At 41.3% G+C, this 23,999-nt stretch overlaps 1 protein-coding gene across 1 annotated transcript in view; it reads left to right on the top strand.

Moving 5' to 3' along the window:
- The window catches only part of lmo1 (LIM domain only 1), a 30,320-nt gene extending 7,380 nt beyond the window's left edge, over positions 1-22,940 (top strand). Inside the window, exons 2-4 of the mRNA XM_079555686.1 lie at positions 8,057-8,270; positions 17,912-18,037; positions 21,320-22,940. Of these exons, the coding sequence (XP_079411812.1) occupies positions 8,057-8,270; positions 17,912-18,037; positions 21,320-21,425 (446 nt within the window). The 3' untranslated portion in view covers positions 21,426-22,940. The remainder of the gene's footprint in view (positions 1-8,056; positions 8,271-17,911; positions 18,038-21,319) is intronic.
- Positions 22,941-23,999: the final 1,059 nt, after the last annotated feature.

The raw sequence follows: 23,999 nt of genomic DNA, 5'->3' as shown, positions 1-23,999 counted from the left end.
TTTTCCACATAAAAAGTTGTATATTGCAGCTTTAAAACTATGTCCAGATTAAAAGTGCAATCAAAAGCAACCCAGTCCAGATGAGTACATTTTGAAAACTTTGCTATTGTCAATTAGTGTTTGTCCAGATTTACTTGATGACCTATAGCCTTTGCAAACTTTCAACACCATATATTTTATTTTATACAGAAATGACATCATGGTTTTTATGTCATGGTACAATATATATTGCGATACTGTGGGGAGGTTCAGGGACTGGCGTCGTGTTCCAAAGAATTAAGGAAAACCATGCATATACACCTGGGAGCTGCAGTTTGTGACAGTCTATGTGATTATTGTCAGACATTTGTTATTGGGTCCCAGGTTCAATTTCTGCATAGAACTTATTGCCATTCGCACAGGTGCAAACCAGTACAGGCACATTGGAGTTTGCATGTTCTCTGCGAAGGTTTCCTCTGGGCACTCTGGTTTTTCCATAACCACTAAAAACAAGTGCGATGATTCTGATGCGTGTGCGTGAATGAATGGTGGTGGTCAGCTTCTGTCAGTCTGCATATCCATGTGTGGAGTGAATGAAGTACAAATGCCCTAAAACCTGTGTGAAGCGCTTTGGGTGACTTGTGTCATGTGAAAAGCGCTATACAAACAAGCCTACAGTCTATAAATATACTGCCCCTATCATTAACTGCTCTAGGATTTGTCCCAGTTTGCCCTATAAGACGGGACAGAGAGCTCGACTGTGCGAAATGACTGAAATATAGTATGGTTGGTTTTCATTTAGATCCTGACCATACGTTTTTTTGGTCTTTACTTTCGGTTAGCATCACACTGATTGTATGCTACAGCTTCGTCCGGGACCACTTGAGCAGCATTTCTGGGGTTATTGCCTTTATCTTATTTTTACATGCATGATTTTGCATAATAAAACCATGAATTGCCAAGTTTGTTTTCCTATTTCATTACTCTTGCAGTTTCTCATTTCTCTATTTGAATTCATGCTTTCCCACTGCAGACAGCTTACCTTGCCGAGCTCTAATCCTGGCCCACTACTGAGAACCCAAGCATTGGAACAAGTCTCCTCCTGTAATAATTTGGAAAACCCTGCCAGTTTTCATGTCTCACAAAAAAGCGGCAATGAATTTAATTAGAAAGCTGTTGCATATCTCTGTGATACATTTCTTTTAATTAACCCCATGTGAATAAATTAAAAATAATAGGGGGCTGAAAAGTGTGGAAAAACACCCTAATGAAGTTTGCCGTTAATTGGGATAGTGTCTGGAAGCCAAACCACAGCGAGAGGGTAGAGAGGGAGAACACCGGGAGCTTACAATCCGCTCCTGTATTAGAAAAAAGTGCCCAGGGCTTGGTGCTGACTTCAAGTGTTAGCAATGCACCTCTGACGCGATGGAAATGACCGAGGGCTGCTAGAAAAGGCAGCGCTGTTCTACCGAGATTCCCTATATGCCTATGCTGCGCTTGAAGCTGAGCCAGTGTTATTGCAGCCCCTAATACGGCCGACTCATTTGGAGCGGATCAGCAGTAATTATGGGAGGGAAAGTGTCTGCCTACCGACTGTGGGGGTCAGGACACTTGTAACATGTGAAAAGAGCAATTATTCCAGGAGACAAAACCCTCCCTTATCCCCATACAGTGCCAGGGTCAATGCAAGGGAACGGACTGGCCAGCGTTTCACCGGGCCTTATTAGCCGCGGCAAGCTGCGAAAACTTTGAGAGAGAGTGCATCTTGTTAATGAGAGGTAGTGGTCCTCCACACCAGGGCTGTCTGCTCCCTCACTTTGGCTGCGGGTGTTAATTATGTCATAATCATAGCTGGAGTATAGGCCCAGAGTCACCGAACAGACCGCGCCATTCATGCACAGCCATCTGGAAATGTAGCACTACAGTGAGGGCTCTTATAGAAAAATATCTTGAAAATATAAAAAAACAAATTATAGGAATATCATATTTAGTTGATTAATAACACTGCTTTTTCTTATTCATATAGCGGATATTAGGGCTGCACGATGTTGGAGTAACTTGCGATCTGCGATACCGCTGTGCCATATCGCGATAACGATATTATTGGGCTATGTCACAAAACCATTTCAAACTGTTAAGACTCACAGAGACAGAATGTAGGAAGATTACGATTATGATATAGAATACATGGCGATGATGGATGATAGCCAGAATCTTTCCCCGGAGCCCGGACACTGGTGGCGGTAGGAAGAGACCCGTGGTGGTCAGTTGACACAACGAGCAGAGCCAGGCGGAGGAGGGGTGGAGGAGGGTCGTAGCACGATTGGGAAACGGCCGAGTGATTGACCGGGGAGCTTAAGAAGGGGCTCCTGTGCGGTGACTGGCTGAAGCAGGATGAGCAGCCGCTGTGATTGCCTGATGCGAAGGGGCACCTCGAGCTGGGGCCGTGATTGGATGATTGGATAATGAAGGCCGCAGGTAGGTCTTCCAGGTTGAATTCACGCTGAAGCTTCATTTCAAAATGACATGTTTCATTCTAATCAAACACAAATTGTAAGTAACTCATTTTTTCAGCAAATTGTGTCAAACCAAGACTTTAAACTTAACAGGCCAGATCTTGTGGCGGCGCACGGGGCGGCGCAGGCTCTTGGCGAATTATTTTCCGAGTGGCGGTGCTATATGTGCCATTCGCCTCCGCCACCTGTGAGGGGGCGTCACAAGAGGAGGTGACTGCACTGATGGAAACACGGCTGACATTCACTTCCTCATTTACATTGCGCTGTCTTGCGTTCTTTCTTAAGCCTTAGGCTCTCACAGTTCAAACTAAAAACTTTATTTACCCCATCGTGAGCTAAACGATGTTCACGTCTCGAGAGAAAAAGAGCTACAGCGTCCGCTGTGGCGCGGATCGGCCGCGCTCGGCGTGAACGCGAAGCAAAACAAAAGCACATGTTCACCCCCCACAACCACTCTCCTGGACGCGGAGTCGATCTGGTTGGAGGAAAATCTGTGTCTCCTCCCACTTAAATGCGCTAAGTCTGGAGTGGCAAGATCACAAAGTGCGCTCCGACTGAGCGCAAAATGTCACGCTATCGTCTCCGTTTTGATGCACAAGATCGGGCCCAACATCTTTTACACATTTATAAATTCAGTGCATTTTTTGCCTGAGTTTAAAAAAAAAATGTGTCGATCTCACTCCGATGAAGACTTTAATGATGTTGCGATTGATTGTGGCTTCTTGTGATATGGATATTGCATCGTCTAATATCGCAATACGATATTTTTTTGCTTCCGGCACAATTTGAGACTTTCTGTGTGAAAACGGCATGCTTCACTTTCCCCCTTCAACCCAAAACATGTACAACAAATGTATCCTCCAGTCAGGTGATTCTGACGACGAGCCTAACCCAAGATCTGAAGATGGGTCCTAAGGGGACAATAAAGTACACCTAAACTTTGTTCAAAGCCATTATACAATTTGGTGTATTATTGTCAGAGATCGCACTTGACTAATATCTTGAAGCAACAATATTTTTTGGCTGTGCTTAACTTTGGAGCATGAGATGAGGGGATTTTGTGCTTATCTTTCAGAATAAACTCATCAGCAGGCTTTCAGCTGCCCGAGATCTCCAGCTCCTCTTATTATAACCAGATGTCTTGTGTTTTGTCTTGGCAATAGAGAATCACGTCTATGGGCTCAATTACAGCGATGACGGAAGCTGAATGAAAGGGCTTGATTCATGCGCACACAATGGTAAAACATCTGCATGAGGTCCTATTAACCTTTGTGGCAGACACCTTGGCCCCGGGACACATTTTATTTGGGATCGCTATGGACACAGCCTTTACAGTTAGAGAAGAGGCAAAGACACCAGCGGGTAGCACTCAAGTTACGTTTTATTGTAATTATATCTCCTGATGTGCTCCTATACTTGCGAGTGAAAAGAAATAGTTACTCTTCTGACTCCAGGTTGCAGGGGGCTGGAGTGGGCTGGTCCAACCCAGCCCCCTCTAAAACCCTGAACTCCTCGAACCTCGCTAGAGACACTTTTGTGTTGTGGCATCTAGCATAAAATGTATGCCAAATCAACAATCAAATGGCTGTACATTGAAAGCGAAACACAATCTTTCCTCCTTTAACTCCCCCTTTTCCCTATTGTCCATTTGTTAGTTACCAGAAGGTTTCCCTCTCATTTGCTGCAGTTGTGAGAAAGACTTACGAGGCCCCCGAGAGGAGGCCCTCCCAGAGCCACCGCAGCCTGCTGTCTCCACATGTGTCAGGGAGAGCGTCAGGATCACCTTACCACCAGTCAATGTCACATCAGGCCATCAGGGCTTTTAGTTCATCTCGATACCTTAAGTAAAACAGAGGATTAAGTGCCCCTTTGGCTGATGCTATACAGCAATCGTATGGTTTAAGTGCTAGGAAAGCTACGGGACAGATGGCAGAAGGTAAACCAATGCATTTCTCTCAGTGGAAACATGGATGTACCACTATACAGATTAGGGCTGTACGATTTTGGAGGAAAAAAAATATATATATGATGGTGTCACTTTTAGTATTCATGCTTTAAAACAAAGATTCAGTCCACATTTTAAAGAACTTCGGTAGCATTTATACTTGATAGAAGACGGATGTAGGACAAGACATGTATGGATTTCCTTCAAAAAAGATAAAACAAAATTAATTAACAAAAAAAAAAGGAAAAGATACAGGCACTTGCAAATAATACCATGAAAAAAAAAACATCCCTTTTAAATATTCTTGGAAGACATTGTTGGAAGTATTTGCGCGATCATTGCGTCTGTCTACTTTTAAACACTTCCCTGAGTGCTCCAGTACGCCTTTGCTTTTAATCCTTTAGGATCAAAAAGGGGTTACAGCGAAGTCGTGTGAAGTTTGATAGCTGTAAAGATGGAAGCCTAAATGGGGCTGCACAAAAACTGGATGCTATCTCTATAATGGGAACTACATGCTCCGACGGACTCCTTGGTCTGAGCAGAACTGTACATATTCTGGGCGATAGCATCTGTGGAGAATGTTGATGGATCGAGGAAGAGGGCGATGACAGCACTTTACACACGGGCGCTAATGGCAAATTAAATTCACTCTCACCGAGGATGTTTGGCAGGACAAGTGCTGTTTCCTTCACTTCGAGGGGCTAAAATGTATAACCCCTGTTGGAGGCTGGTTCGTGATGTGGACAGGACAGGCCTTTGGTGACACCGAATGACACTAGAAGGTCAGCAGCACTTGTATCTGTTAAATGGATCGGATTAAGTGGATGCTGCTTCCTCTTATAATGCGGCGCTGCTTTTTCTTTTTTTTTCTTTTTGGGAGGGTGGCGAGGTGACGAACACGAGAAAGTTCTGTCCCCCCTCACCCAGCGCTAAGAGCCACTGACAGGTGCGGCGAAATGTCTTTAGGGAATCAAAGTAGCGTTTACTTTACACAATACCTCTGCTTTTTGTTCAGCTGTTGCTCCAAACACGACTGTTGAATCTGTTAGCTTGAGGCCGCTTTTGGTAGAAAACATCAAAAACACATTTGTTCCCGGGAAATAACTACAGCTTGACTCCCATGTTTATTGAGATGGCTCTATCCAACAGTCAGGCCTGAAGGAGCAGGACATATGCAAGAAGAAATAAATGTCAAGCTAACAGCAAACACAATGCCGCGGATGGACTGTAGGAGGCAGAGTGTGTGTCATTTTAATGATGCTGAGCAGGAGCTTTAAGTAAAGTGCGCCTCCAAAGCGGGGCTGCTGGGGGAGACGGCTGCTGTTATTCTGGGATAGGTTAAGCTCTGGCCTTTTCAAACTTGATGTAAAACACACACGTGATATGTTTAAGGAGCACGCGGTGACTGGTGGTCTTGACCAATTAGGAGTGGTTCTTTTGGAGGTGAGAGAGCGACCTTTTTGTATAATTAGTTTCTCTTATTTAAAGCGAAGATTTTCAGTCCAATAACTAATTAGGTGTCATAAAAGGCAAATTAAAGGTTTTTGTGATCCCCGAGGGAATGGCGGCGACTCGGTCCCCTTTCTCCCTGTGCCAGCGCTTGCACGTACACATGTATACAGACACACTTATAGCCCTTTCCTCTCTCTCCTCATTAAGAGTGTTTTTAGTTCTGTGGAAGGCTGTCAGCAGAGCACTGTTGGCATACCTGCAGAGAGCTCCCCTAACAAGCCATGAAATGCAGGTATAGTCTGTCCTTAGCCGCTGTGCCTTTAACTCCAGGCTTTTTTTTTCTTCTCCCCCCCTTACCTTCATTTACGCTCAACATTGGTATTTATAGCAGGTTTTGTGATCTTAATGCACAAGCTTCCAGGGGTTTGTTTTTGAGGGCTAGAGGGTGAGTGAGCTGGAGGGCTGGCACAAACACTAATTGATTGCTCCCATCACGCACACCGCACCAATTAGCCTCTCCTTCTCACTCCTGATAAAGAAATAAGATTGCTTAACACCATCGGAGCATGCACTGACATATAAAACAAAGCCATAAATTTGACTAACAAGCTGCGATTTCTCTCCCTTCCTTCTTAACGGGGCAAAATGCTAATTATGTAGCATATCATTGATGCTCTGGATAAAAAAACATGAAGATCTGGATACAATAGGGGACTCTGCTGGTTTGTTTTTAGTCTGTCAGGGAAAGTATGTTCTCATGTTTGAAAGAGGTGCTTGAGGAAAGGTTTGTGTAGGTGAATAAAGTTGATAGGGCGTACACAGAGACCAGCCCAGACTGGAGCAGTGAGGCAGTGTTTAGTACTGAAAAAAAAGCTGGGGTTGTTTGAAAGTAAGGTCGAGACACTCTACGTTATGCAGCAAGAAAATAAAAGTTGCCAATAAATAGCGTTTGCAGGCCCTGGACTAAGTTTAGACACTGTATTGTGCAGTGCAAGACTACAGTAGTGACATTTCAACATATTATTCAACATTACTTTCCAGCCAGAGCTCTTTTATGGATGCCCACACTTACTAAACATGGCGTCGCCCCCCCGCGATACAAAGTGTCCAGTTAGTTGTATTTTCTTCGGAGCAAAAGAGAGGGAGAAATGTGTTTTGAAAGTAGAGTGGCAAGTGGCGTCCACTGTGTGTTCTTTTAGCCGGATCAATAGCTCAGTGTGTGAGAGAGTGTCTTAAGAGCTGTTGTCTTGTGCTTTCAGCTGTGGCAGACCTGTTAGTGCTTCAGAGGGGAGCGCTGCGCCCCAGCCTCTACCAGCAGTGGCCTGAGGGGGGCTTTTAGTCCAAACACAAATGTCAACCACACATAGACTATTAGTGTTTAGTGCAGTTATTAAATGGACTTTATTTGTCCTTTAGGAGGCTAAAAGGCGCACTTAAAGGGGACCTGTGTGACAGCAAAGCAATTTGCGAGTTTGGTAACTTAAGGTTTGCTGGTTGCAGACACATGAGTACAGATAAGTGTAAAAGGAGGAAAGCTGTAATGCTGGGACCAGAGCTGTGTGTGTGTGTGTGTTAGCCTGAGTGAGTCCCACTGTGAGTGCATAGAGCACACTGAGTGTATGCTAAAAGGCACTTAGGCCATAACATATCTCACTGGGGTCTGGTAGCAGCGTTTTTGTGGTCAGAGGCTTTTTAAAAGGTTAATGTTAATCTATACCAAACAAAGCCCATGAGGAGCTTTTACAGCTGTGGACAGTTGAGTGAAATGGCTTTGATGAAATGGTAGGTAACTAATGTAGTGCAGAGTATGCTGTAAATATTACAGTAAGCAGAATAAGCATTGTGCTCTTATCTTGTGCATGCTCTAGACAGGGCCCTTTAGTGATGCTGGATGCCAGTGATCATGTAACTTTTGTATTACAGCATGTTCTAGTGGAACAGGTAAGTCAGGGCTGTATGGTCCAATGTGACCTGTGTGCCTATCTACATGGAAGAGTGTTTTCTTTAATGCATATGAAGCAGGCGAGGCGCTGCACTGTGGCCGTGAGCGAGCGCGGCCTGAGGTGCCTGAAGAAGCAGTGGCTTATCAAAAAGAGAACATGAAAAGTCACTCGTGTTTCCCGGCCGTAAATCACGCATGGCTGTTTGTCTCTTATCACTACAGGTGTGCCCATGCTCTCCGTCCAGCCCAAAGGGAAACAGAAGGGATGTGCTGGCTGCAATCGCAAGATTAAAGACCGCTACCTGCTCAAGGCCCTGGACAAATACTGGCATGAGGACTGTCTGAAATGTGCCTGCTGCGACTGCCGCCTGGGGGAGGTGGGCTCCACCCTGTACACCAAAGCCAACCTCATCCTGTGTCGCAGGGACTACCTGAGGTAACAGCACACGCACACAAGCACTCAGGGCTCTGTGACACCCGGTCATTGTCCATGTTCTGTAACATGGAACATTTTGTTTACTGGGACCCTGGTGCATAGATAGCATGACACATTTTAAATGTCTGTCTGTCCTCTCAGTTTCACTCAGTACTGACAATATTTTACTTACCTCTGTCAGAGCATCCACACAGCTGAAGCAACATTGTCGCAGGTCTTAAATTATAACAAGAAAAATATATTTTTTCAACCATCAAAACAGGCATCATGCTGCTGCAGAATTGAGTTGCAGCTGTTCAAAATGTACAATACAAATGTCTCAGTGGAGACTAAAGCTGTTTGCCAGTTTAGTGCACAGCAGCCCTTCCATCATTTGTTTCTGAGAAATCATTATGTGATTCATTTCGTTACAGAGCTACAGTGCATTTTCTGTACAAGTCTAGTGGGTTCCATATGATAGAAATATACACTGTGATTCAACCCTGTATGGGTGCTCATTCTTAGTACATGAAATGCAAGTCCATTAAGACTTACATTAGCGCACAGACTACCCTCTAGATCATTACTTGTTTGGATAATGTTAACTCAGTTCAGATTTCCGGGATATTTCTGATGCTCATGTGTGTTGTTTGCATGTACACACGCCTGTGTCTGTAGACTGACAGAGAGCTCTGGGTATTTTTTTTTTGGTTATCCCCTCTTTCAAATGCCCCCACCATCTGCTTGTTAAATTAAACATGACCATTTCCTGGGCGTTAAGTCACAAATTTCAATGAGATCTGAGCATTTATCTGAGAGAGAAGTCCCTCAGGGACGACTTAGCGATGCCACTGTCCTAAGCCTCCATGCTCCTAAAACTCTGCCCCCTCCCCCTCACTCCTCTCCCTTCGCTCTGTGTCCCTCCACCTTCAAGTTGATGTGTTTCGCTCTAACAACTAGTTTGCTCCAGGCTTTTGTAATAAGAAATATAGAGTGGTGTTTTTAATACATACATTTTTAGGAGGTTAATGTGTTTGTTTGTCCGTGTTTTACATAGTGATCTACAGTCTTGTTGAGTCGCCCAAACAACTTTTAATAACCCTACATTACTTCAAAACATACCTTATCTTTCCTTCAGTGAAATCACTACATCATAAACCCTTCATATTAAATCTTTCCCAAACTGTGCATTACGGACCTGAGTGAAGATGATTTAACTTATGGATGTCTGTGACATTTCACATCTCCCATCTCACTGTGTGTGACCTAAAAGCAGTCATATCCCACTTGAGAGGCGCTTAGGGACGTTGTGTTGAGCTGGCCATTACCATCCATCAGCTCCTACCCACTGTTAATGCTTTTAAGATGCAGTGAGAGGTCCACTCCGACCTGGGCCTGCACCCTGCAGGGCCTCACAGAGCAGATGAGGTAATCATAAATGGGCAAATGACTAGGAGAAAGCAAAAATGATGAAGCTCAGACTTTCACTTGATAGAATACATGCTCGGAAAGCACAGCTTTACCAACCCCAAAGCAATAAGTGTCAAAACTAGAGCTGAGACTATTTCTACATTAGGACAGAGGGACAAAGAGGTCAGGGAGAGAATGAGAGTAAGTGAATGACGTGTATAATCAGATTTTACAATATCTAAAATAGGACTAAAAGAGGAGAGGCAGAGAAAGTTGTGTGCTCCTGTGGTGGCCCCGACTGCCTAATGAAATCCATCCCACTCGCCTGCTCTTCAGCCTGCCATAAATGCAGCACACTTAATGGCTAGAGATGCTTGAGATGAATTCTATTATGGAACAAATTAAAAACCTTGCCTCACGAATAGGCAGTGTTTGAAAGTAGTCGATGCAGTCTCCGTCCGGACCTTCGTTTTTTTTCAGAGAGGAGGTTACCTGCAGTAATGAAGCTTGAAGATCAGACAGGGATCAGACTGCTTTTACTACTTCAGCTTCTATTGTCACTGTCCTCGGTGATATGTCCAGCCTATTGCAGTTATGTCAGTTGTGTTATCAATCTTTTTGTTTTATATTACAGTATTAGCTACTATAAATGTATGCTATTTTAACCTCCCCCTCGCCTTAAGTGCATTTTCTCCAATTCAGCTTTACCCAAATCTAAAAGGTTGCAGGCTATAGGCCAGTGTAAGACCTACAAAGCTCATGCAAATGGAGCTTTATCCTCGCGTTGTTGCCACTTTTTTGACATTTTTACACATCGCTTTTTTGTTGGATTTTTGTCACATTTTCATTGCTTTTGTTGCTCTTTTGTGGCTTTTTTGTCACTTTTTCATCACATTTTTCATCACTTTTTTGTCACTTCTCTTTTGGCCTTTTTGACATTTTTGCCACTTTTTCATCCTCATCTCATTCATCTCATTTTAGTGACTTAAGAGGTTAAGGCATAAAGATACAGTATGTATCCTCAGTTATTCTATGGTTCAAGCGGTACGCAATCACTATTTAGCAGCAGGACAGACAGACAAACAATCATCTGCTACCCTGTAAGATAAAGTCATTTGAATGTAAAATAACTTGGATGGGTTTCGGTCACATAAACTTTCCACCAGTTACCATTTTGGATTATTATTTCCTATAGCAACAGGCCCCATATTTCATGATTTTGTACCCATGTGTTGCGTTGTTTAAGTGGTACCAAGTATTATGGAGCGGTTGACCAATTTCAACTGACTGAGCTGTCCAGTGCATTCCCTTTTGGTTCCTTTTATTGGCGTTAGATTGGCCGATAGCCGATATCGTAAAGTACCGAAATATCAACCCGAGATATAGACCTCTAGTATTATGTCAGTGGCGTCAGAACTTGGCCAGAGAGTTGACATATTCTGTGATTGTCACTGACTGAAAAACCTCAAATAATGTGACAATTTATTTTACACGTTAAAACGACATAATTTTCTAATACGTCCCGTCAGTACTACATTACTGGGAAAAAGTTCCTCCGTCTTCCCTCGTGGTCGGGCATGGGAGATCTAAACACTCTGGTTTGCACTTTCAAAAAGACACCACTGTTGGTGAAGGTCGGACCACTGGATGCATGCATTAACAGCTTAGCCTTTTATGAAATCTGACAAACCCGCTGCAGACGGGGACTCCTCAAAGAGCGCAGAGAACAGGTAAAAAAACTTCAAGAGGCGCAGCCCGGCCCGATCTCGGCTGTACGGAGCGCCACGTGATCCACCGTAGGAGCTTTGAGGGTTTGAAGTCTGCAAAGCTCCGAGTTGAAAGAACTAAAGAAGAGCGTGGTTTCTCTAAAGACCTATTGTAATAACTCAATAACAGAAAAGGAGAAATACTTTATAGAGCGGTGCTTCAAAACAACTCACTCAATCCTCTGAAAGTCCATTGTAGATATGCTTCCTCCAGAATAATAAAAGATTTCAGCATGCATAGGGTAGGTACATGTAAGGTGCGCTGTGAAGGAAATCATTTGGATTCCTTCTGTCGTAAAGTTGTAAAGGCTCCAGCTCCAGTTTTCAACTTTGTGTCCATTACTATTGATGGAAAAAATATATATATATATATTATTTAGCTTTGCCAAAGATAATTATGGGGAAAAAAGCATGTCAGTCAAAAATACATATAAGAAATAGACCTAGAAGAAGTCCCACATACTTGAAATGCAGGGAATGTGTACTTTTGTGTTTGAATGTCCACATATTTGTCACTTTTTATTAATTGAATTACAAAAAAAAAATCCCTGACTATTTCCTTTACTGACATCACTTGTACCTATATATGTTTGGGCCTCAAATTATTTAGAATCATTCAACCAGTCACCAGTCAGAAAAACAATTTTCAGCCTTTGTGCCCAAGACAATAGTAACATAAATGCTTGGTTATAGCCATACTTTTATACCAGTGAGAAATGGTGGCTATGTTGATTTTGTTTCACTTTGGGTCAGAGAATATTGATTCCTTTAATCCTAATGGCCATGGAAATTGAAGTGCATGAGCCAGTGCACTCTCACAATACATGACATATGTCGGAACAATACCTGGAAATTCAGCACAAAATAGCCCATTCAATCAAAAACGTCAGCTAAATGAAATGAATTAATGGAGTTCTGTTTCTCTCTCCGCTCTCTCCAAAGCCACCGTGTCACACCGGGTTTTGTATTATTGTGTTATGCTAAAAGCCTGCTCCTACAGTACATGTATTCAGATAAAAGACACTAAAACCAGCGGCTTAATGTGGGGTAGTGCTGCTACAATATGAAGAAAACAGGTAATACTGTATGGCTTTGTTAATACCACTGTCATCTTATCGTTATATTTCCCTCAATGTCATTTAGGAATTGCTGTAGATTTTACATCATGGGGAGATTTAAGGATTATGGGTTCAACAGTATAGTAATGTAGACAAAGTGTATAGTTTTTATGATCAGAAAATTCACAGCAATTTCTCATACTAATGATAGCAAAGGATTCACGGTTTATCTCTTCATCATGGCACTTGCAATAATGGGATTTTGTATCTGGCAATTCGGTCACATTTGTTTGGTAAGCAAACAAGTTGTGATGGCAATAACTGACTCTGTAGGTCTATATTTTTGACATAATCAGAAGAATTACGTGGGCATACAGCTCGTTCAATGTCATTTCCAACTCTTTTGTGGATGATAAAAGCAAAACTTATGATAAACTTTCACTGCATTCTAAAGCAGCTTTGCATCCTTAGTTCATCTTGGGTTGCCTTTAGCCTCGTAGACTGAGCCAGAGAAGATCGTAATGTCTTTGAACAGTTCTCTGCAGCTGTAATCTGCTCTTAGCACAAGGAGCCCAATTAAGCTGAACGCGGTGCCACATTATAACCCAGGCGAATCAACCGTTGGCTAAAGAACTGTGTGAACGTCCCATTCGCAGTCACTTTGTACATTCCACATTCATGTTTTAATAAAGACAGAACAAAGAGCTCATCTCAGAGCCAAATGTGTCTGTGATGTGAAAAACAGATAAATCAAATGAGGTCAAAACAGGTGAAGTGGTTTATGATTTAAATATCCATCGTTTTAAAGGGAATAGGCAGCTTTACAGAACCGACTTTTGGACTGATTTGTAAAGTTAATTAATTATTGATGTTGTTTACAAAACAAGTTTAGACATCTAAATGACTTGAGCCAGAGCTTATTGCAGAAATGTGTTCTGATCTGTTACTCGCGTATACATTTAGTTAAAGCTGGAGTACGTGACTTTTTGTTGTTGCAGAGTAAATGTACTATTTTTGCCACCACAGAGTATGTTGTAAACACAGCAAATTAATTTGTTGCATTGTCTTCACCCAAATGTTTATTGAGCGATGGAGGTCAAGTCAAATCTAAATTTATTTTGGGGGTAATCCCCCTGCTTTACTTACGCACCACTCAAAGCTGTGCACGGGTGTGAAATGTGTATATAATTAATTTGCTTGAACAATTTGGATGTGCAGAGTAGGGCTGCACAATATATCGCGAAAAATATCGTATCGCGAGAAGCCACAATATATCGCAACATTACCATAGTCTTCATCTGAGATCGACCCATTTTTTTTGCAAACTCAAACTCATGCATTGAAGTCATGTGTAAAAGTTCAGTTTTAGTTTAACATTTACTAGCTTTGTTAAATTCTACCCTTGTTTTGGTCCTGATGGGGCGTTTTTAAAGTCGTTCAACAACTTCAGACAAAATTTTCTTTAAAAAAAAGGAACATATCGTGTTTGGTGAAATATCGCAATAATATCGTTATCGCGATATTGCACAGCCGTATCGCATATCGCAAGTCACTTCAATATCGTGCAGCCCTAGTGCAGAGGGATAGTGACAGCTAGAAACGAGTTTGGGTCAAAACTAAAAATTTCAGTTTCAAGAGGAAAAATCAGGTACTCCAGCTTTAAAAAAGAACTAAGTAACTTGTTAACCTTAATAAATCCTTTTCGTAGTCCCTCTGGGGTAATACAAGTGTTAATGGGTTGATTGGAGGGTCTTTCATCTCCCCCTGGTGTCTCTGTCCAGAAAACCGCAATTGCAACTTTCCTGCCTACGGGTCGGAGCCACCAGTACACACTAATGGAATCACGAAGAAGAAGCTAACAGGCTAACGGGCAAAGCTAACTGTGAGCTAGTGCCATTTAAACAGTATTTACAGCCAAGCTTGAGTGGGAAAAAAATTCAGTTTCCACTGTGTAATTGGATGTACAATATCCCTCTCTCCCTTTGTCTTTACTGTCCGTGTATAAAAAAATATTTTACATCACAGCAATAGGTCTGGGAGATATGATGATGCTAAATAAATAATGAAATGATTAATGAAATGTTTTTGACTTTGGGAAGTCATAATTCGGCACCTGTCATCTACTATTCCACCCACTCTTCTAAGTCAGCGCCCTATGCTTTGAGTGATTGAGGATGCAGATACTGTAGAATTGTAGATAATAATAATAATAATAATAATAATAATAATAATAATAATAATAATAATAATAATAATAATAGTAATAGAACATTGTAAATATACAAAATTTGTTCTTAATGTTTTTGCCTGATGAAATAAAGGAAATGAATAAATAAGAAACAAACTCAAACCCAAGTTTTTAAAACAACCCTTGCCTTTTTCACAATCACAATGCAGTGTATGTCTTTGAGTAGTAAAGGTCAGCCCTTGGCACATTTCTCTCTGCAGCATTAGGTCATGAGGGACACTGAGCTGAAAAGGGAAACTTATCCACAGGTGTCAGACTCGGCTCGGCTGAGGGCAGACATTAGTGAAAGAGCACGCTGCGACTCCCCACCGAGTGTATTCACCAGCTGTATAGATCAAGTACACTCATGTCCACCACCCAGCAGGTGTAATGGAGATGTAACAATCATCCTGGGAGCACAGGGGCTGTTCCAGGTGTTCGCCATGTTCGCTCTAGCAACTAGAGGGAGCTAGATCCAGTGGTGTAATGCAATTGTTTGTCACGCGTTAAATTCACTCTCAATGTTAAACACCAGCTGTGCATAACTGCTGACAAAATATGTAGATTTTTGGGATGTAAATCAAACTTGTTTAGTAGTTTGTAACCAACATAAAACTAAAATATCATGAAGAAATAACATCAAGAAATTTCGAATAGCTGTGGTGAAGTACAGACATTTTGTAGTCGCGCCTTGACGTTAGTGGGTAAGGCCGATGCTTATACCAAACAGCATCATATCCAGCTCTGACAATTTGCAGAATATCTCTCAACACTCAGTACTGTCTAATCCAACAAAACCCACCGGCCAAAAGTCCCTTGAAAACACATTTTGTTGTTCAACATAGACATAAAAAACGTTTGCGAATGTTTGACACTATTGTACAGAGAATTAGAGAGCGTCAAGTGATGGAAAGCAAATAATATGAAACATTCAACCTTTTGAATGGTCCTCAAAATGGCATCCATAAAAGTCAAGTGACTGAAACCCATGAATAGAAAAAACATTAAATTAGGATAATGGAATGGTAGCTTATTTGTATAGCGCTTTTTACATGACACAAGTCACCCACACACTGTGTAGGGGATTTGCTCTTCATACATTCACACACTCTACACATGGTGGTAAGTTTGTGGCTACAGTTTCCTCTTGGGTAGACTGACAGAAGCGCGACTGCACACATCTGCGCCAACGGTCCCTCTGACCACCATTCACACACAGCATTCATCCTGGCCTATTGAACATGCTTTTAGTGGTAAGGGAACCCTATACCGACACGAAAAGAACATGCAAACAACACACTGGGGTCGAACCCGGGACCTTCTCACTGTGAAGCACAAAGCTAACTGTGCCGCTCATTGCAAGTTCATCTCCCTCATATTTTTTTGCACTGATTTGTCATGTTTTATGTTCCTCTGCAGTATTAAAAAAAACATCTTTAAGTTGCAGATAGCCCATCAGGTGGCAGGTATCTAGCCTGTGCACAGCGATGTTTTATTGTAACAGTAACCAGAGTACAGAGTGTGTGTTAAAACCCTGTGAATCTCTCTCATGAAACATAACAGCCCAGTGCCTGAGCCTCTGTCGCCCTGACTCCACTGGGCATGGACCCTAATTAGACGCAGGGCTGCTGGATAGACGCTTTTCTTTAACAAGGTGAAATACAACTGAATGGGACAGGCACAAACGAGGCACCATATCAGCACTGTGCAACTGTGTCTGAGCCCTACAAGTTTGGGGAACAAATTGTTATGGCAGGAGCTGTTGACTTCTACCTGCTTTTGCAAAACAATGAACATTTTTGTACTCAAAATGCTGTATAAATATATATATATATTCATGTAAATTTAAGACAGGCAGCAACGGCAAACATTGAAAATATGCCACATTTCAAATAGGATGCAGTTAGATCATGTTATTTATAAGTTACAGTTATGATATACGAACATCTGAAATAGGCCTACATTACAATCAGACAATGCCCACTGAGCAATGAAATATATGAAAAAGATTGGCATTATTATGGCAACTGATAATAGGTAATGCTATTAGCAGTGAGTATACATTTTTCATTTTATACATTTTTTTTTTTTTTTTTAAATATGTGCAACTTAAGGAGATCAGGTTCTTTTAAAGGGACTATACAGAGTTTAAACATGTTAAAATGATGTATTTTCCTCCAACAATGTCCTAATGTGTAGAATGAGCCCAGACCTGTTCACCACAACTGCCTCTAAAATCCAGCACTGTCACTCAAAAGCGTGTTACTTCGGGTCCGAAGTGCCATCATGCACGAGCTTAATATAGAAGGTGCAGTTACACGTATGACCTCAGGTGGCAGTAGTGAGTATAAAATGGCGAACTTGCATCTAGCCCCTTTAAACTGCAGCAATTACAGGGCATTAATGAAACAGTATGGCCCGTATTCCAAGGAAAAGGATTGAGGACTCTTTTATGGCCCATTAGCAGTGTGTGGTAATACCTGATTTCTAAAACATTTACCTCTTCCTATGCTACATCCTGTGCCCATTTCCAACAGGGAAGTAAAATAATATCACAAAATATATCAAGCCTGTGAATGTTCTTTTTGTTATCTTAATGCTAACTGTGTCAACCAGGTTCTTGTGAAATTGTTTGTCAAACTTGTCATTTGCACATTAAACATAATATAATATAATACCTGTATGGATTGCCATTGATTTTCATTTGGCATTTGCACTTCCACATCACGACTGCCACATCAAACAATAATGTGGAGCAATATTTAAATTTCTGCATCCAAGCCGGATCTCCTTGTTAATCCAGGCTTGGGACGGGCACAAATGCACTATTGACCTGTTAGCTGTGTTATGCTGTGTGGACATTGCTTGCAGCTGGACGTAGACTCATGCACTCATTGTTTTTGCCCTTACGAGCACAGCTTCATTACGGTTTTGCTCAAATGTTTCTGGATTTGCTCTCCCTTTGAAGGAGATTAAAACCATGTGATCATTTTAATTAGGCCATTAGTGGGGAATTACGCTCTGTGTCTTAACAACTCATTACCAGTAATACCTACCACGGAAATATTTGTGCTACACTGGTGTGGATTTTTAGTCTTTCTACCATTGTTGTTTCTTGCTGATTTTTCTTTGCTCTTTCGTTGAATGAAGGTAGAGCGGGAGTGCGGAGGGTTAATCTGTGTGCGTCTGTGTGTCTTTCAGGCTCTTCGGTACAACAGGGAACTGCGCAGCCTGCAGTAAACTCATCCCCGCCTTTGAAATGGTGATGAGAGCCCGAGATAATGTTTACCATTTGGACTGTTTTGCCTGTCAGCTTTGTAACCAGAGGTAAGAATGGAGATCAGAACGCCACAAAAACACTGCCTTGTTAAAAAATCATAAGCACAAAATATCCAATCCCTCAAATATTTGGAAGGGGAGTCTCCGTAAAAAAGCATCTTCTTGTTTTGTGAAAGCTGTTATTATTCTAAATATTTACCATGAGGAGGTATTGCCGTCAGTTTGGCTCTGTTTGAGTCAGTTAAGCCGGTGTTAAATGAGCTCATGTGCTCAGTGTGAGTGTGAGAATAACTACAAAACACTCTATAAAACTATGGACCAACAAGCGTTAAAGGCATCCAGCAAACAATGAGTCATTAATAAACAAATGAAAATACTACATTGGTTTAAACTTGCCACTTTTTAGTGCTACACTTGCGAATGCCTCTGTACTTACTGTAGATCAGGGGTCACCAACGTGGTGCCCGCGGGCACCCAGGGGCCCTTTGGGGCATGTCCTGTAGCCCTTGGGACTTTTTCTAAAGTGTAAAACACTTCATTTTCTTGAATCTAATTCTTAAAATGACAGTTATTTCGGTTCTTGTGACTCGGTATGAGTTTAAAATAAAGCTATTTTCATATAATATGGGGTCAATATCCTATAAGTGAACAGTGTACGTTTAAGTCTTTAGGATTTGTTTTTAACTGGTAGCCCTCGAACAACTTAATGCTCTTAAAGTAGCCCTCAGCTGAAATAAGGTTGGTGACCCCTGCTGTAGATCATATTGTATGATGGTTTTCTGCAGATCTTATTTGTACCAAGTGGCTCTTTGAGTTCCTGTTGCCTTTCTATCTTCTTCCCAAAACTGCCGATTACAGGATATTTTTTTTTGATTGTTGTGTGTGGAAATTTGTGTCGCTCAGCAGTTTCTGAAATACGGCAGTCCATGCCACATTTCAAAGTCACCGTCTACCTTTCTCCCAGTTCAAAAGCTTGGTTTGGACTTCAGCATGTGCCTAAATGCACTGTGTGACTCATGTCATTTGTGCGTTTAGTAGGAACTCTAACTGGTGTACCTAATAAATTGGCCAGTAAGTGTATTTTGATAAAGAAATTGCAAATTTAATAGATATTTTTCCAAAATGTAACAACAGGAATATTACATTTTTCCCTGTCTGCTCTAATAACAATTTCGAACTATACTGTTATATGCAGCCCTAATAAAATTGTTTAAGGCCTATGCCCCATGATGTGGAATACAGTGAATCTGACATATCCAAATATTGCTTTTTGCCATTAATGCGGTGTCAGTAATGGGTGCAGCGGGGAGCGCGGCTGTCAGGGGTGCTGTGACCCTGCTCTCTCACACAGCACAAGCCCATTAACCTTGTGCGGGCCACGTTCAGTTTCCATAGTGAACACCTGCTGTAAGGAAATCATGAGCGCACTGTCTCCTCTCAGACCTCAAACCAGGACTCATCTGGCACAGTCCTGCCGTGTCCTGACTGTTGCACCATTACCACTCATTATTAAAGACTTCTACCCGCTGCCTGATATGTACACTCTGCCCTAGTTACATAATTACCTCCTTAAAGGGCCCTTATTATGGTCAAATTACTTAAATCTTTCAACCTGTCCCCTCATTAAAAAAACGACTCCAAGTCTATAAATGTATCATATTTCAGGTTATACCGAGGTTAATGTGTCGCAAAATAGTTGGAAAACATAGGACATTTATCTAATGTAAAAGTTTTAGGTATTTCATGTTACATGCTAATGTCTCAGGGATACATACTGAAAAGGACAAAAGTACAAGCCAAGGCACACCTTATAGGCTACTCAAATACAATATAAGCAACATTAGCAGTTTTAGCTATGCTCCTGGTCCTGGAGTTCTGGTTACTTTAAGAAGAACTAAGTAACTTGTTAACCTTAATAAATCATTTTCATAGTCCCTCTGAGGGTAATACAACTGTTAAAGGGATGATTGGGATGGCCTTTCATCAAGAAGCTAACAGGCAAAGCTAACAGCACCACTTTAGCAGTATTTACAAAAACGATCTCCATTGTGTAATTCGATTGTGGCACAATGTACAATATCCCTCTCTCCCTTTGTCTTTTCTGTCAGCGTAGTATTTACTCTCACGGACAATTAATGAGTATAAAAAACGCAACATGCTACGACACCTGCAGTGGCGCTTATGGCCTCTAGGGGCATGAGTTACTTAGTTTCTGTTTTAAATGTGATAGAAAGTAGGTGAGCGGTGATCAATGCCCGCTGGCTGCTCTGCTTTATGCCCATGACCCTAGAGGCCGCCATTGCTCCGCCATTGCTGTAGTACCTCCATATCGCCGCTATTTCCCCATTGAAAAGCATTGGACTTTAGATACATTAAAAACAACTTGGTTTCTATTTTTTCAACACTAGACTAGGCTAGATATTCCTCCTGAGATAACGCTGGGTTAGTCACAATTAAAGAAACCAGGCCGGAATTTTAGAAATCTTGTAGTTAATGAGGGCCGGACTGTTAGCATTGGAGCTACACGTCGCGCAAGGGCCGAGTCTACAGTGAAGATCCCGCCCGTATGTCATTTTTAGGAACATGCTTCGTCAGAGCTGGGGAGGGGGAGTCTGTAAATCAGCCATGATTTCCCCCTCGACCGTGGTCATTATGGTAAACGGGGAGGAGTGAGCAGAAGCTGTCCATTTATATATACAGTCTATGGCGGTGATTGGCAATAAAGGGGATGACTGGAACGCTATTGTATAGATACAGACGGCATCTTAGGAATTGTCCATATATGGTCATGTTTGAAAAAAGTTAAGGGGGAAAACTATTTGGAGAAAAATCGATACTTTCTCTAATTATTTAAAAACTAGCCTACTTTAACAAAAGCTGAATTATGAATATAGTTTTATGCTAAATAAAGATACAAAGACAGGCAAAGTGGTTCAACAGCCCATAATTACATAAATAACGGAGAATGCTAACATGATGCTCCGTGTTAGCATCGTGCTAATTCTAACGTTAGCTAGCGCTAGCTATGACACACCCCCTTCTATGACGCAATGCCGTCTGTATCTATGCCTAATAATAAAGAAACAATTGAAGTTTTGTTTTTTTTACTATATATTCTTATAAATAATTAAAAATAATGATTAAATAATGAAATAATGACTTAAAATAATTAAAAATAATGATTAAATAATGAAATAATGATTAAAACCTAAACAACAAAACTAATAAAGTAGAATTCTAAGCTGGTGGAGAAGCGCTTGTCATGTTGCCAATCATTATTTGAGTTTCTCTAATCGTCTTCTGTGTTGTGTTTTGTGTGTGTGTCGACAGGTTTTGCGTGGGCGACAAGTTTTTCCTAAAGAACAACATGATTTTGTGTCAAATGGACTATGAGGAGGGGCAGCTGAACGGCAGCTTCGAGACACAGGTGCAATAGTAGGAACCGCACTTCACTCTCACAGATGTTCTGCTGCACTTGGGATAGACAAGCGTTGGTCGGCTTGCCTGCAATACTTTTGAAGAAGAGCCCTTTATCGGTCCCTGAGGACTCTATTGTAAATGTTTTGGCCCCTCCCACGCCCCCCAACACTGAGCAGTTACTAATTTTCGATGTACAGTCGTGCCTGCTTTGCTGAGCACTTGTATTGCTTGTATGTTTTTTGTGAAGTTTGTTTAAGACTTGTTTTTTTTTATTATTCTTTCTGCGGGTCACTGGAGGGTATGTACAGTCAGTTTTCTCTGTATATATAAACTGGAACATTTATTTTATGAAATGTAATGCAATTTTATTACTAGTGTGAATTAAAAAGATTCTTAAATGTTCATAGTGAGTTTTTTCTCTTGTAAGAAAAACCAAAGTTGGACCCAAGTGTTGAAAAGTGATCATGTCTTCAAACTGCAATGAAAGTCGAGCAGGAGTAAAAAAAAAAAAAAAAAGTGCATTTGAAGTCGCTCTTTTAAGACGTGATGCAACAGAAGATGTTTTATTACATTTTGCAGACTTCTGATGGAATTTGAAATGCTGTTTAAACCGAAGTAAATAAGAATATTTGGAATAAAAGAATGATTCACCAAACTGTGTTGTTTTGAGCAGGTGTCATGAAAAGGCAGTGAGCTGAGCCAAGCTGTTCTGTGATTCATGCGTCACTAATTGCCATCTGATTATGAGGGTGAATTGGCCTGGAAATGAAATGCAACAGCAAATAAATGAAAGAGAAAATAGAGGCTTGTGCGGTTTTGGATTCATTTAAACTCCGAGGCGTCAGGGGTGCAATGCGGGATTCAAAAGTCCTTCTCCCAAAAGATTGAGTTAATGGAGCCGTCTGACACTGTCTGTTTGTCTGATGAGGTTAGATCTGATACACGCAGCGAAACAAATAATAAACCAGCACAAGCCGAGCTGTCACACAATGGAGATGACTGCACTGATAATGTCATTACCTTTGCATTTTAAAACTATGACGACATCAAGTTTCGGTGAGGTATTATTTGGGGAAGGTGCCCAGTGCCAGTATCAGGTTGATGCAGTAGAAGTCTTTTACAAAGGTGTTTTTCAATCGCCACCGAGCAACTTCTACACTAAAAGCCTGTTTTCTTTGTTAATTGGTCAAGACTTGGCTTTGACCTGAGAATCAATAACACATTTTGGTCCTAAGCTACAACAAAGAGTAGCCTACCCAGAATCAATTTAACTGTGCATATGTGATCTGTGTTGAGCACTTTAAATGGAAGCGTCTGCTTTTTGGGGACGGAAAGCGGTAATCTGTGGAAATCAGAAATAACAAACTCTGATGTTAGACGCTGGTCATGGTTGGCCGTGTAAAGCAAAGACACTGGACATCTCTTCAACATTAGTGCCATGTACCAAACTTCACAGAGTCAACTTTGATTTTTCTGCAGCCAAACAGCAGATGTTGTAACACATGGTGGAATTACAATGTTTTATTAAAAAAAATCAAAACTGTGTGTTGTCAAATGTTATTTAGGCCTGCGTTAAAAATATATCATTATGAAATATATCATATCACTTCTATACGATCATGTGACTAATTCTTTCATATTTTCAACACTTATAACTTTTTATACAACCCATTCCTCTCACCCAAAGTGCCTCTTTACTTTGGTCCTCTCTGTATGGATTTGTATATAACAATAATATATCTAGATTTATTTATATATCTAGTTTGTCCCATGAAAGGCATTAAGTTATTAATGTTAAGATTATCTGGGAATAGCCTCGATGAAACATCTGGACTCCTTGCTGAGCACAGGTGAAATAACAAAACAGTTTTGTTGCCAGTTTTACTATAAAACACCCTGGGAAACATCTTAATGGCATCATTAGGTCACAGATCACTGTGGTCTAATTACTTTTCAAACAGAATGAATAAGAGTCACACTGGAATGAGGAAAAAAGCAGACTTCAGCACAATGACCCGATGATGAAACAGGAAAGCACTAAACACTATAAATCAGAGGGCAAAGATGAGATTTGAACACATCAAATGAAGTGCTATAGACTACTGCTACTACTTCAATACAGGAAGTGCACCTGGCCAAATTATGGCCAGATGGGCGTAAGTGAGTGAAAGGATGCAGTTGTGTCAGGGCACCAGGCATAAAACTCACAAATGCAAATTATTTCACACTAAGAGGCAGATGATTTGCTGTGGCCACCCCAGAAGGGAAAAGCCAAAAGAAATAATTAAAGAAAAATGTGGTGGCCAGAGTAGGGGGTTTGTCACAACAAAAACAGTATGTTGGCATCAGGCCAGACTATGAATAAATAAATGAGTCGTCAGGGGTACAAAGGCCTACAACAATAGCAGTATTATACACTAAATATATGAAACATACGGCCAGTGATAATCGTCAAATATATAAAGGGTGTTTTTCCTTTTCCAGAGACACATTTAACTTCCATTTTTAACCCAGGTGTGACACTGTGTAGGCATCCTCCAGCAGCAGGACACCGAACAGAAATATAATTTGCTAACACATAAATCAAGTG

The sequence above is a fragment of the Gobius niger genome, assembly GCF_951799975.1.
Source record: "Gobius niger genome assembly, chromosome: 4".
Taxonomy (NCBI): Eukaryota; Metazoa; Chordata; class Actinopteri; order Gobiiformes; family Gobiidae; genus Gobius; species Gobius niger.
This window is presented reverse-complemented; position numbering and strand designations above follow the sequence as displayed.